This window comes from Anolis carolinensis, chromosome 1 (assembly GCF_035594765.1).
Source record: "Anolis carolinensis isolate JA03-04 chromosome 1, rAnoCar3.1.pri, whole genome shotgun sequence".
NCBI lineage: Eukaryota > Metazoa > Chordata > Lepidosauria > Squamata > Dactyloidae > Anolis > Anolis carolinensis.
The window spans coordinates 248,806,792-248,822,423 of NC_085841.1; the positions used below are offsets into that span (position 1 = coordinate 248,806,792).

The 15,632-nt window shown below is 40.6% G+C and overlaps 1 protein-coding gene across 5 annotated transcripts in view; it reads right to left on the reverse strand.

Annotated features, from left to right (window-relative positions):
* Nucleotides 1–15,632, reverse strand: part of LOC100560498 (myosin-M heavy chain) — a 104,537-nt gene that overhangs the window by 13,693 nt on the left and 75,212 nt on the right. For 4 of the 5 annotated variants that reach the window (XM_062967399.1, XM_003214898.4, XM_062967398.1 and 1 more), the window contains 4 exons: nucleotides 13,277–15,013; nucleotides 6,949–7,045; nucleotides 3,677–3,881; nucleotides 777–1,405 (listed from right to left, as the gene is read on the reverse strand). In XM_062967399.1, coding sequence (XP_062823469.1) covers nucleotides 777–1,405; nucleotides 3,677–3,881; nucleotides 6,949–7,045; nucleotides 13,277–14,814 — 2,469 coding nt within the window. In that variant the 5' untranslated portion in view covers nucleotides 14,815–15,013. The remainder of the gene's footprint in view (nucleotides 1–776; nucleotides 1,406–3,676; nucleotides 3,882–6,948; nucleotides 7,046–13,276; nucleotides 15,014–15,632) is intronic. The other variant, XM_062967400.1, reaches the window with a different exon arrangement.

Genomic DNA, 15,632 nt, shown 5'->3' on the forward strand with positions numbered 1-15,632 from the left:
TTGGACTAGGAATCTGGGAAATCAGGGTTTGAATCCATACGTAGTCATGGAAACCCACTGGGTGACATTAGGCAAGGCTCAAAGGAAAGCCATGGCATGCCTGCTTTGAAGACATCTGGCCAAAAAAATCTTATGATACAGTTTTCTAAGTTGGAGTTGACTTGAAGACATATAATAACAATAACAAAGTCTCCCACTGAGCCATGACCTTACTTCTGCCAGTTACTGCAATAAAGTGGAGAGGAGAAGAACGATATAGGCTACATCTATAACTAATAACAATTAAGAGTTTAGAGGGCACTTGCACATGTTGTCAAGCAAGTTGCAGACTGCTCTGTTCAGAAGTGCTTGAAATAGCAAACACCTCAGAGTTTCGAGAAGAGTCAGGGGCTAGGATCAAAGATTTTTGAAATGGTGATTCAATAAACAATATCATCCTGAGTTTATTAAAGTTACTCATTTTATTATTAGTGTTATTATTAGAATAATAAACAGCATGCAGCAGACTGAGCATATTTAATCCTCGTGGCTTTTCTCAACCTATTAAGGATTTTGTACATATTTGAGATGACAGTCATGGGAATAAAGCAATCATGGAAACATCTCTGGAAGATATGTAGAAATATGGCAGAGGAATGTGGGACTCTCAATTCTGCCACCTACCTATTAGATGCCATGGGCTGCTAATACTGCAAGGTTCATAGTTACAATATAGGCAATATGGGCAATTATTCCTGCACAGGGAAAGGGAGGAGAAGCCTGAGATCACACATCACCTGCTCAAATGCCTGCTCAATCTCTTCCTGCAGATACTCCAGAAAGTTTTCATTGAGGTCAATCAACTCCTGTATGTTGCTGAAAACCACCAGCAGCTGTTCCTGTGTTAGGAGGCCAGCAGCCTGCATGGGGATGTAGAATTCCTCCTTGATGATGCGGAGGTCTTCCCCATAACTGGCTTCGGTATTGACAAACTCCAGCACCGACTCCTTCCGCTCTGTCCGGCACTTTAGGCACTTCTCGCAAAGGGTGGCCCGTCTCTTGTTCTGGTTCTGAACATCTGTCTCCAGTGGGAAATCTCTCCCGCCACAGTCGGTGCAAGGCTGGTGGGCTTCCCATGCCTGCAGAGAGGTCAATGTTTCCGATGCCCGGCTTCTCCACTTCCTGCTCAGCGCTTGGCTGATGCCACTGTCTGCCCGCTCCATTACCGCCAACCTCATCCTTGGTGTGCCTCCAGTACTGGCATCAGCATTGTCCCTCTCATCACTGCCACCCACAATGCCACTGTCAGCACTGAGACTACTGACATTGCTCCATCGGTATTTGGAACGAAAGGAGCCACTCAGAACCCGGCGGTTCTCATCATAGTTACTGGTGTAATTACTGTTTGTTTTGGGGAGTGCAGAATCTGAAAAGAAGAACAAAGTGAATGAGGATCACATTTTCCCAATATTGACCAACTTTCCAATGAAACATGGAAATATGTCCTGCACTCCATTAAATCATTGGTATATCTAGCCTGATATGGCCAACATGCCCTGGCAGCAGCTCTGCTGGGATTGGGCAGTTTTTCCAGCTCATCAGATAATGCCAAAGATTCAACCTGCATCTAAGTTATGTACTCTAACATTGAGCCACTGCCATTCCAAAGTCTCTCCTTCAGCAGAAATATCAGCTGGAATCTTGTATAGCTGTTATTAGCATGTTAAGTACGGTAGTTATGGAGCTACACTATGAATTCTGTCCTGATTCCTGCAATCACCATTTACTGGGTAGTGCTTACTGCAATCAATAGGGGTCTGGTCTTCTATCTATAAGGAAGCAGCTGATAAATGGTCCCCATCCCTTCCATGAGTGATCTATTTTGGAATAGGCAGAAGCAATACCCTTATTACAATTCCCCCTTGCACTGGAGATCATTCACGTGAGGGAGGTGGATGGGAAGGAACATAAGTCAGGTGCTTCTCAATCAAGAGAACAGATTATAATAAAACACCATGGCTGCTACCAGGTAAGTGGGAATTGGGGGATTTTCATGCCCTGTGTGTTCCCTATATTTTAGACTATGTAGGAATCATGAATAATACAGTTATGAATATAACTCCAGGATATACATTCATAACTCCCCACAAGATTCCAGCCACCAGCCCGATTAATCCAGCAATGGAAAGATTATTTTATTTTTTCTGTCCTGTTCTCCCCCCACCCCAAATCTATCCCTATCATCCTTGAAAACTGAAGATGGGGGGGGCAGAATTCAGCCCACCCTTACGCCAAATACATTATTGTAGCTATGTGGCTTTCTGGGTGCTTGCTTATCTGTATTTGCAGCCCAAGAAAAGCGGTAAAAGTATTTGATCCAACCTTGGCAGCCAACCAGACCCAGCTGGATTCTGGGCTTCAATTCAGGAAAAGTGCAGGCAATAGCAACCAAAACAATAAAAAGCTGAAGCAACTTCCCTATGAGAAAAGTTTACAAAATTTGTGATTACTAGCTTTCAAAAAACATCAAGCAAGGGAAGATAACTGTAGAAGTGTATATAATAATTGCCCATAGTCTGGAGAAGGTGAATAGGGAGGAGCTCTTTTTCTCTATTGCAACCTGAGGTCATCCCCTGAAGCTGAATGGTCAAAGATTCAGACAGATAATTTAAAAAAATTTACACACTGTGTGTTTAAATGGGACCTCATAGCTACAAGACAATGCAAATATTTGGCTGGTGTGAAAACATGCTGTTGGTCTGATTCATCTGCAACTGGCTCAATGCAAGGAATTCCTTTATCCTTGATTTCATCTGCTCTGCCTATTTCTAGGACTATTCCAACTCCCATTCATCGTTCATCATGCCATTCATTGTCACAGGGGCTGATTGCTAAAGAGGAAGAGCATTAGAACTTCACTTTACATATGAAAGTGTGATGGTACTGCCATAGTTTGCATCTCAATTTTTCTGGATCCTTTGCTGGATATATTCAGAATGGTCTCAGAAACCTTTCCAAATTGATTCTTTCAGATGCTTGATTCTTCTTATAAAGAAGCCTTCCACAGCTTAGTGCACCTTAGGAGCCTTGGACTGCCAGCACCAACATCTTGGCCACTAACCTCTCCAGCTGGGTGAGATTGGGGCCACAGGCTAACACCTTGGAGGGTGCCCAGTTAGCAAAAGCTGTTATAAAGGAAACCAAGAGCAGTGCAAAGTAGACATCCTTTGCGGGGAAGGAATACAGGGAACCAGAGAGCTATTTTTGCTACCTCCAAAGCCCACTCATACAAGCTGCACTGCACTGCTGCTACCACCATTTCCATGACAGGAAGTGGCACTCTGGTCACCATTGGTCATTTTTGGATTGGACCTGGTTCTGTTTCAGGATGTTGCTCCATGAAACTGGAATGTAAGACTGTACTCTTTGCCAAAAGATTTGGGGGGAGGGACTTGGGAGGGTCTGGAGGGATGAAGGGCCATACATTCCACCCAGTCACATGATTCTGATCACTTCCGTAGTATATATGATGACTATGAGCTGCTAAGCACATCCCATTATTCTTGAATGGAAAAGTCTAGAGGTACATGTGCCAGGGTCAAACAAAATGGCTCTAGATGATAAATGTCAACCTTGTGATAAAACACCAACAGAACTCTGAGTGACAAGAACAGTCCAAAAATTGCAGGGGACATACTGGGATCTCTCTCTTGTCGGCGCTTCTGGGCATGCTGCCGGGCTGCTGCTGCTATCTTCAGTTCCAGTTGTTTCCTCTTCACAGCATCTGTTGGCATTGGATCACTGAAATGGGGCCGTAGTCGGCACTCCCGCTGAGCTTTGGTGCAGTCTGAAGGTTCGTGGGAGATGTCAGAACTGGATCTGCGGCAGTTGGAATTGGAGCTCTGCAAGGAAAACAAGCACACTGATTAGTTTTATATAGTTTAATAAATTTGTAAGATGGTTTTGTTGGTTTTAACTACTGTATGTACTTTTAACTTTTTTGCATTTTTAACTTCTATACAGAGAATTGATCTTTCTACCCTATCACATTTTTCAATAAAAGGCATTTAGACTCTTGGGTCCTATTACACTTCTGAAAAACATCCTAGTTTTACAGTAATAAGTCTGTTAATATTATTTCTCATTTTTTGATATTATATGATGTACTTATGGCATTAAATGTTTGCCTTTTTATATGCATGTAAATTGCCCTGAGTCCTTCTGGGGAGAGAGGGCGGTCTAGAAATAAAGTTGTTGTTGTTGTTACTTTTAATATTTCTATGCCTAATTTTATTTTACTGTTTACATGTGTTAGGTTTTAATTAATACATTGTTAATTAAACATGAGCCTACAATGTGATGCAGCTGCTAAAAAAGCCAACGGGATTCTGGCCTGCATAAATAGGGGAATAGCATCTAGATCCAGGGAAGTCATGCTACCGCTCTATTCTGCCTTGGTCAGACCACACCTGGAATACTGTGTCCAATGTTTCTCCCACAATTCTGGGCACCGCAATTGAAGGGAGATGTTAACAAGCTGGAAAGCGTCCAGAGGAGGGCAACTAAAATGATCTGGAGAACAAGCCCTATGAGGAGCGGCTTAAAGAACTGGGCATGTTTAGCCTGCAGAAGAGAAGGCTGAGAGGAGACATGATAGCCATGTACAAATACGTGAAGGGAAGTCATAGGGAGGAGGGAGCAAGCTTGTTTTCTGCTGCCCTGCAGACTAGGACACGGAACAATGGCTTCAAACTACAGGAAAGGAGATTCCACCTGAACATCAGGAAGAACTTCCTCACTGTGAGAGCTGTTCGACAGTGGAACTCTCTCCCCCGGACTGTGGTGGAGGCTCCTTCTTTGGAGGCTTTTAAGCAGAGGCTGGATGGCCATCTGTCAGGGGTGCTTTGAACGCGATTTCCTGCTACTTGGCAGGGGGTTGGACTGGATGGCCCATGTGGTCTCTTCCAACTCTACTATTCTATGTTTCTATGTTTCTATGGTTTTTAATGTTAGCCAATTTGAATCTCCTTTGGCAGAGAAAAAAGAGATATAAATAGTACTACTACTAACAACAACAACAACAACAACAACAGTTTTACTATACCAAATGTAAGGTATCTAAAAAAATTGGCCAATTCACTAGTAACCCAACCTCCTCCACACAATTCTTTCTGCTCTTTCTCCTGTTTGCTGAGGAATCAACTAATTAGGTAAGATAAGAGTTCTTATTTTATGTTAAACTCTTATATGAGGATGTAAGCATGCAATGGATCCTTGATATGGCAAGAATTGGGGATGGGTTAGAGGAAGGGACAATAAAAGGTATGTATTTTTTCTGGGATGTTGTGATGAGAAATTTCAGCTGAACAATCAAGCATGGAAGATGATGTTGCATGATTTCGCAATAGCAGGTATAGGTTGCCTAAAGATTATAATGACAACATACTATTCAGAATTTAAATGTACTCCTGAGAACTACCAAATATCAGTCAATTAAATATTTTCCAACCAGGAGTGCCAATATTTGATTATTTCATTCCCACGAGTAATTTATATTTTTTTTCTGCCTTCGGAGACAAGAGAACAAGAATTTATGTGCAGTTTTCATCTAGTATTCATTCCTCACAAAGTGTTTTGGGAATGTACAGAATGTACACTGGATTTTTTAAAATATAAGAATGGTGCTGTCTTGCACACACATACACACACACAAAACCTGTTTCCAGGAATTGTTTACAGCACAACATTGAAATTTTCTATACAAAATCCAGCAATCCTGAAAAATAAAATCTTGCACAGTAAAACTCCTGCACAGAATTTTTTTACAAGAAGTTTTTTTTGCAATTTTTTTTTATTTTTAGGTTTTTATTGAGCAAAAAGACTATTTCCACAAGGTCTTTGTGCAGGTTTCTACACGTGGCTGCCTGGAAAATGTTTTTTGTGCAAACCCCAACAATTCTCACATGCAAAAAAAGCCATGTGTATTTCTGCACAGAATAAGTTCCCAGAGCATTTCTGGAAGCTGACAATCTGGGCAAAATTCTTGTTGCTGTATTTTTCTTCTCAACTGGGATTTCTGAGTGTTGGGAAAATATTTTTTGATCATGAAACAAATAATGGCAAATATTCTTTCCATAACTAATTCCACAATTCCTGGATGCAATCAAAAATTCCTTTCCACCTCATCCAGTAGATTAACAGTTGAAAAGGGTGTTTATACTATTCATTTAAACCACTACAAAACTGGTTTGTCATTGCCCCCAAGATATCAAAGGCATTACTTTATTTCTGTAAAGGATCTATAGATTAATATCAGAGAACTCTCAGCTCTTTTATACAAGTATAGTTCACATCATACCTGTTGTGTAAAGCCATGAAAATAGCTTTCAGAACAATTTAAATCTAACCAGCTAAATCCAGCTAACATTGGTAGTGACCTAAGTCTTACTGAAGCCAACAGAACAAAGCCAGCACTTTCAATGACACTTAGGCTGTGAATCTGTACCCATCTACCTGTGAATAAACTCTATTGAACCTAACAAGTTACTTCTAAGTAGGATAGCACTGTTGGTCACAAGGAAACATATCAGGATTTGTGCCATAGTATCCTTTATTGATTTGTTCATTTTTCACTGAAAATCATAAGGAGAAAGGAACAGAAAGGAGAGCCAGAGCCAGGAGATTTGTGCCAGGAATACAGAACAATTAAGATAGGCAATGGTAAGTAAAGGCATGTCACAGCTGGCTTTCTGGACTTCTACTAGGGAGATCTAGATTCAGCTTCTCATTTCAGTGTCAGATCTTGGTTCAATCACACTCTTTCAAACAATGTAGCTGTTAAAATAAAAATGAGAAGGAGGTATGTATGTGAGTTGCTTGGAAAGGGAAGGTGTGATATAGATGTGATAAAAGAATAAACAGACAGACAGATTTCTAAAACTCATCTGTGTTCTAAACCAGGTAACTCACTGTGAATTGATGAGAATCCTCTGCAAAAGAGGAATCAGTCTTCTTGAGTTCACATGATCCTTTGGAGGAGGGGTCAGAGGCTGTTTCAGCACTGCAGCTATAAGTTAAGGGACAGTATTACATTAATACAATGCTCAAACAGCAATCCAGAGCCAGGTTTGATGGTAGAGAGGAAAAAAACGTATTTAAAAATGTACTGCTGATTTTCACATTACATGTGTGCATTCTACGTGCAAACTCTGATTCTATGGGTTACATTTGATTTGTGTCAAGCTAAGAATGCCTCATGCTTTCTTTCTTCTAAATCTGCCACCCAATACATACAACTGTACTTACAACAATGCTTGGGTGCATACATAACTAACACTTATTAGTACATTTAAAAGTTTGTCCCCTTAAGAGTTCTAAATAAAATTAATTGAAACTGTACTGATTTTTTAATCCTCTCACTCCGCTTAGGTATTTCATTTCCTCTTAGACAAGAGACAACCTTTATTAAGCACAAATATAAGCAAGTGTTTTCAGGTTTATTAGATACTATGCATATGTATACTTTGTAATCTAGAAATTGTGAGAAAACAGTTTATTTGGGGCCCAAGACAAAATGAGTAGTCATCATAAACAGGATTAATTACAATAGCAAAACAGCAACAGCATCAAGAAGCAAGTATCTAGCTCTCATGTATTGAGTGTGTACTGTGTAAGAATTGATAAAATAAAGAGTTGTTCCAGATGTTAGTAACACAACAAATTCATGTTTTGCTCATTTGTTGCATGAGATTTAGATATTATCCCCAGGAAAATGCTTCTATTTTGAGCATGATCTTGCTAATCACAGAGAGAATATTAAACTGTGGCATACTTTAAGAATATGAGAGGAACCATATGGATCAGACCAAAGGCCTTTCTTGTCCCACACTTTGCTTCCTACAGTTGCATTTATCTATGTATGAGGAAAGTTATGATTAAGTATGATAATATCAGACAGAGCCGGCCCTAGGTATTTTTCAAGTGTAGGCGAACAGAATTTTGGCGCCCCCCCAAACCAATCACTGAAAAATAAAAGCGTTGGATAAGCGAAAATGTTGGATAATAAGGAAGTATAAAGGAAAAGCCTATAAAACATCAAATTACATTATGATTTTAAAAATTAAGCACCAAAACATCATGTTTTACAACAAATCAATAGAAAAAGCAGTTCAATACATGGTAATGTTATGTAGGAATTACTATATTTGCAAATTTAGCACTAAACATTGAACAGGGATATAGGGCAGTGTGGACTTAGATAACCCAAATAGCCCTCAGTATTAAAAAAACCCTCTAAAATCAGGACAATAAATAAAGAACAACACTCTGAAAAGAGAAGAAATCCAGACAGTAAACAATCAGGGACAGCTAACTCCTCCCAAAAAAAGATTCTCCCAGGCAAGAAGAAGCCAGGCCTTGAAGCCACAGGGCCATTAAATGCTAATCAAGGTGATTAATTACAACATTCACACCTGCTTCAAAGAAAAGTTCTTTCTCCCACCCTGGACCTTCTACAGATATATAAACCCCACATACCTAGCTTCCAAGTTCCTACAGACCTCACAATCTCTGAAGGCCCCAAAGGTGGGCTTGCGTGGTGCGAAGGTGGGTCTGCGCTGGCCGGAAGGCCCAGCGCGGCCGCTGGAAGGCCCGAAAGAGAAGGAGGTGGAGAGTGGTGCCCTCCTCCCAGGACGATGGTGCCCCCGGGACGATGGCGCCACAGGCAAATACCTATTTCACCTTATGGTTGGACCGCCTCTGATATCAGATATGGCAATGATACCAATGTTGGGGAATCTGCCGCCTTCCAGAAGCCGTTAGACTTCAATGCCCAATTGCCCCTGCCAGTACGCCCAGTTGCTATGCATATTGTAAATAGAGGTTCAACACTCCTACAATATACAAATAAAGTTTTAATAGCAACTAAATTGGTCTTGTCTACTAATAAGGACAGACTGATTCATTTCACTTGATTTCCTATCTGATTTCCTGAAATAGTGCTACAAATTAAGTAATGAGGAACATCAAAAGTAGTGTGAAAATGACTTCACAGGTTGTATACAAAAGAAAAAGAGTGTTTCAGCAGTGCTAATTTAAACTAATTTATTGACCTTGGAGAATGCATACACATATATATGCATATGCATTTTCCATGTGTCTTGAATCACTTCAATATATAATTTGGCATTATCTGATCTGCACACAGCTCAAGGCAATTCAACTTGCTTACTCTTGCTTTCAGCTAATAGCACACTGTGAACTGGATTGATCCGTAACAAGCTGATGCATGGATAAATCTGCCTTGTGGGGAGGAAAAGGAGGTTGAGTTGATAACAATTTGATACTGCCCAACTCTATGGCTCTATCTCTCTCGGATGAGTCTTCTGCCACACAATGTTATTACAGTTCTCTAGCATAGGGTTTGGGCACTCCCAATCCTGTAATTCAAACTCCATGGCATGTGCAGGAATAGGAGTTCTTCAACTCCCCCTAAGTCTTACAGGCTGTGAAGGAATGGTCAAAGGAACAAAGATGCCTTCAGATTATGGGTGGACAACATTTTGCTCTGCACTTAATGTTGGACTATAATTCCCAAAAGGCCTAGGTACGCATAGCAAACCATGAGAGACTGATACTTTGCCCCATACATTTTCTTGTGTCCTGGAGATCTTTAGAAGTGCAATTCCTTCTTTATTTTGATTCTGCAACCTTCTCTTTTCATTTTTCAGTCACTGAACAATGTTTTCTTCGTTGACGCCTAGCATTCTTTCACCTCCCCTACAGCCCAAGTCTCTCAAGATATTTTTTTTCAAACTGCTCTTTATCCAAGCAATATTCTAGAGCAGGATACATTTTTTACAGAAGGAATATAAAATGTGCAGAAGGAGATAGGATTTGGACAGTTGGCAATATGAGCTTTCATAAGGAACCAAGTTACTTTTTAAAACAAATGGAAAAGAAAAAGATGTAGAGAATTAAAATGATTAGTTAGCTTTCAGACTTCATAAGTCCATAAATACTTTACTAGTTAAAACACTTGTAATGTATTCATACTGAATTCTGCCATCAATAAACAATATAAATTGGTATACAACAGTTATTTGTAATACTAACACAGAAAAGAAGACTAGTTGATTCTGCATGTGTTGTATACTATACTAATCCTGCCCAAATCCCCTGTATTTCAAGATGGTTGTACATCTCTTTTCATCTTCCCTATAATCCTTGGAAATGGTTAATATTTTGATTTTGACAAAAATGCTTTTTAGTCAGTAATCTATTGTGTTTTACATGCATTAATCTAAAGAACCTCTCACCTGGGATTCTTTCCTCCACAACCTCCACATCACTCTAAAATGCTAAACTGCTTTTCCTTACAGACTATAAACTCCAATTTCATTTACTGAGATATATTTAGTAACATCCCATGTTTCACCGTTATCTGATTCTTGCCATTGAACTCAGAATGTTAAAACTGCCCTTCCCAGTCGATCAGCTTCCAAATGAACTAGACTACAAGTCCCTGGTCACAACAGCCCATTCTTCCCCTGGTTAGGGATGATGGAAATTGGAGATCAACACATTTTGAGGGCACCGGGTTGAGGAATGGCTGGTTTAGATAGCCTGGTACACACGATTCATATTATGACATAATAAATCAGTATTCCCTTTCAGCTTTGCCTTTTGCTTAAGCCAAAAACATTATGCAATTTATGTGAGGATTTAGATTTTTCCATGATGATAAACATGACATCTCGGGGGCTCAGAATTAAAACATTAAGCTGCTTTCATAATGAGCTGAGCAAGCAATGGTGGATTATGAGGCACGAAATTAAAAAATAAAGGACTGGACTGCTGTGTGCCTTTCTAACGGTGAAGAATTTTAGCAGAAATCTTTAAGTGTTATAATCAAAAATATTAATCTAGGAAGGCCACTCTTTGAAGCAAATTTTTCACATGAATGAATAAATAAATCCTGTCCTGAATGCTGCTTCAGCACAGGCCCTGCCATTAAACTGAAAGAGGCAGCTCCATCAGGTGACAGATGTTTGGGAATTGGATAGAGAAGAAATCAGGCGCTGGAGCTGCTGGTGCCATGCAATCTAACCTGGTAAGGGGCATCATTTTACCATTCACATCTGACAGGATAATATTTTGTGCCAACCTTGTGCTGTCCTGTGTGGAGAGCTACTGACATGCACAAACTAATTCCCCACTAGTTTCCCCCTTGCCACTGGAAAATAGCACATGGATCAATAGCACCAGGTCAAACCAGGCCACAAAAGGCAATCAACACACAAAGACACGGCACACAGACACTTAGTCACTGGCACATGGGCACATTTCGAAGTAGCCTCCCTGTCACATATTGCAGAAACCGACCCTAAGGATCTCAATCCTACTGCCCTTATTAAAACATAAACTTGGATACTGCAAATATTTTCTCTCTCATTCTAGTGACAATAAAGCTGTGGAGTATTGTTATTTTAAGGAATAAAAACACAGAGGGATGTCATTTAATTCACTGCCTATGACCTCAAAACTCCAGAATTATGAATCCTCGGACTTCTAACATATTGTCCTTACTGTATGTTGCATTCCTTTACACAACCTCAAAGAGTGAATGAGTGAATACAAAAAGACTTATTTCTAAATAGTACACACAACTGCACTCTTAATGCCTGCCTTTACGTCATGCATCTTAACTTGTACAAATACATTGCCCCAAACACATGGTATGGAAAAACTTACTGAGAACCACTAAAATCACCATTCTGGAAACACTGGACCTGACTGATGTATTGAGTGTTTCTGGGTATGTGTGACCTACTAATTCCTTAAATAGCACAATTTTCCCATATCAGCTCTAATTTTTGAGATACAGAGCATATGTCATCTACCAGTTGCCATCTGCTGGCCCATGAGAAATCATGATAACCATATCCAAGAAACTAGAGCTAATGTGGTCTATCCAACGCAAGTGTTTTTGTTGGGTTGTGTAATCCAGCTGTGAGGCAATTCACTATAAGAACAAGAATAACAAAGGGACAGATTTGAACATAGGGCTAAACCATAGCTTTAGGGCCGGAGCCCGCGGGCCACATGCGGCCCCCAGAAACCATATATCCGGCCCCCGTGGCGGCGGTGGCTCCCTCCTCCTCCACTGAGGAAGGCGCATGCAGCGAGAAGGAGAAGAAGGGAAAGGCTCGCATGCGCCTTTCCCTCCTCCCCCGCCCTGCGTGCACCTTTCCCACCACTGCCGCTGCTGGGGAAAGCACGCACCTAACCCACCGCCTCACGCGCCCAGCGCGCACCTTTCCCACCTCCTTCCTTGCCTGATGTGCCTTCCAATGCTTTGCTTGTGTTTTTTTTAATGGCATTTTAATTATTATTTAATTATTTATTTTATGAATGATTAATTATTGAGGGGTGCTTTGCTTGTGCTTTTGGTGCACAAAGGCAGAAGGGGGTTGGACTAAATGGCCCAAGGGGTCTCTTCCAACCCTCATGATGATGATGATGATGATGATGATGATGATGATGATGATTATTATTATTATTAACATTGAGGCTGTACTTTTTCCCGTTTTATTTTTTTACTTCAAAATAAGATATGTGCAGTGTGCATAAGAATTTGTTCATAGTTTTTTTTTTTAAAAAAACTATAGTCCGACCCTCCAATGGTCTGAAGGATTGCGAACTGGCCCCCTGTTTAAAAAGTTTGAGGACCCCTGCTTTAGGATTTCTATCATGAACCTAGCTTCCTCACAGGCATGCAAAGCTGCACTGCTACAGCTATGAGAAATAAAAGCTTCCAGTTTTATTTTCAATTGATTTCAACTTGTCATATTTTCTGGACAAACTGAAGTTAATCTTGGCAATATTTAAAGAAAACATACAAACATCAAAACATAGTTTATAATTGTTTCCCATGAGTCTTCATGGGAAAAATACTCTCACAAATCTATTCCTATTGACTCAACAAAATAAGCAAGTATACACTACCAGTCAATTCTCCCAAAGAGGAAAAATGCATCCCCATTGTGTATTAATTAATCTGCCTGAAACATTGTGTCCCTCACTACAACCATCTAAGACCTCAGAGAAATTAACTCTTCATGATTGTTGATAAAGAGAACTACTCCAAACAAGAGTTTCTATGCTAATGAAAGCAAAACTACATAACCTCTACAGCATATTAATTCAGAGAGGAAGCTCGAGAACTTGCCAGCTAAATTTCTAAGGTAAGTATCTTTAAACTCAAATTGCTTTCAGGAATTCTAAGAGAACTAGTTACCTCTTTTTAATGAGGTCCAATGCAGAACCTATAAATTCATCCTTCATTTTCTGTAGCTTAGCTCCATAGCTGGATATATCTGTCACTTCTAATAGCATTGGGCAGCAAGAAGACTGGGCTTCAGGTGCAAGAGACTGTCCAGCATGTTGAAGGACACTGGTGAGTTGTCTTGCATCCAATCCTTGCTTCTCCACTCCATCCAGAGTTTTCACCTCCCTAGAAACAGAAGATTGTAGAAGTGGTCTTGGAACTGGACTAGAACAAATAGGGACTGAGGTTGCATCTGAAGATGGCACTTCATCATTCCTGTCTTTAGCCATTTGTGTATTCATCAGGCAGAGACTCCTGTCCCATGTGGATGAAGTGTCTTGATAGCCAACAAGACCAGAAACACTCTGAGTATTTTCATGAAACACTTCATCATAATCATCCAGTACTGAAATAGATTCTTTGGCAAGATCCTGCTCAGCATCTGAATAAAGATTTTCTTTTTCTTCTAACTCTGGAGCCACTTTCTTTTTATCTTTTGCTGTCTCACTGCTCCCATGGAGAAAACATGTCTCCTTGATTCTCATCCTCTTAAATTCTTCAAAAGTTGGAATGTAAAGCCTTTCTTTGCAGTCTCCTTTTCTGTTCAGTGTTGAATACTTTTTTATGTCCACTTCTCCCATACAGCCTTTTACGGATCCAGTCGTTTGGGATTTGACCATTTCCTGATCATCACTGGCACAGTGGAGGGTCAAATTGGGCGAGCTGTTCTGTCTTCTGATCTGCAACCTTCTCTGAGCTTCCTGTTTGATGTCCTCTGGACTGGTTAACCTGCGAGAAAAACATGGACGTTGCTGCCCCAGAGCCACCCATGGTTCATGAAAAAGGCTAGCGTGCTGCACAAATATGGTGCAACAATTCACTGAACAACCGTTCTTATACTGCTGGCATGCTCGACATTCAGAGCATTCCCTTGCCACCAGGTCGTTCAATGAAGCTTGTGGTCTGATAGGCTTGCAAACCTCTGCTACTTTAGTGCTATGACTTCTAAGTTTTTCTTTCAAGGTTTTCTTGGCATCCCCATCTATTGAGGAGAAAAGCCACGGAGGCACTTTGGCACAAGGAGGAAGGGCTATGTCTCGCACTGCAGATGGCATCCGCTCTGAGAGAAGGGGAAAGTGTCGGCAGCATTCAGGTGAGCTGGGGGATGGGGAGCCCTTCACTGAATACTTGGACCAATGTGTTGTGCCTCTGTAATTGAAAACAAGTTCACTGTCAACACTCCCACAACGAGGATGGCCATGTGAGTCTTCCACTGTAGCCCAGTGCAGGTTCTCCATACTCCGATACAGATGTGTCCCTGAGTTGCTGTCTGTCTTTCTTACAGGATTAAAGTCACCAGTAAAAATACAAGAGTCCAAGTTCTTTGCTGGATGCATGCCGTTAATCGAGAAATTCTTTAAGCCATGTTGTGCATACAGCTGATTATTCTGGCAGCTCAAAATTACCCGACAGTGCTCCTGCCTCTCATCAGCGTTGATGTATGTCATAGCAAATTGACACGGATGATCTAACAGACTGATGTTTTGAGAAGGGAGAGGGCAAAGGGATGAAGGAGTTGCCAGACTGCTCAGATGGTGTTTCGAAGTCCTCACCACAAACAGCAGGGCTCTGCTCTCGGGGTACTCACATTAAAGAGCAGGCACATCTCCAGAGTCATCAGCGTGGGCTCACATGCAGAGAAGAAACCTGAGAATGCAAAGAAGAAAAGGGAACTTACAGAAGACACACACCACTCAGAGATGAACATAAATGAGGTGAAAAGCCAGTGATCACAGCAGTAGAGTAAGCAAAGATGAACTTCCACACATCACCACTGTTTGGCAAGCTTCATGCTTGAAAAGACACACTTGCTACTATCTCATCTCTGCCCAAAGTGTAATGAGACAATGAAATGACTTGTAAAGACAGCACTTAGAATAGCATAAATGAAAGGCTGACAAAGACTAAGGGAAATAGCTTTCTCTCAGAATCCAGGAACCTCCTTTTGACAACTCAGAGTATCCTAATGCTTTTATTCCCTATATAAACAAAGACATATGAGCATGATGACTTATGTGGTGACTTTAAAAACAGTGATGGATGGTGTAAGAGACACTATCACTTAAGGTATGTCCACACAAGAGATTTTAAACTACCATTAGGATCACCGCCTTTTCCCAGGAGTCATTAGGTGAGGAAGATTAAGCTAAGAGAAGAACAGTTAGTTTCCCACTTAAAATAAGCAATTTGTCTTAATTTATTGATTCTAAACAAACCAGGACTGTAAAACACCTTGAAACTGAGGTTTGTTGTGGTTTTACAATCC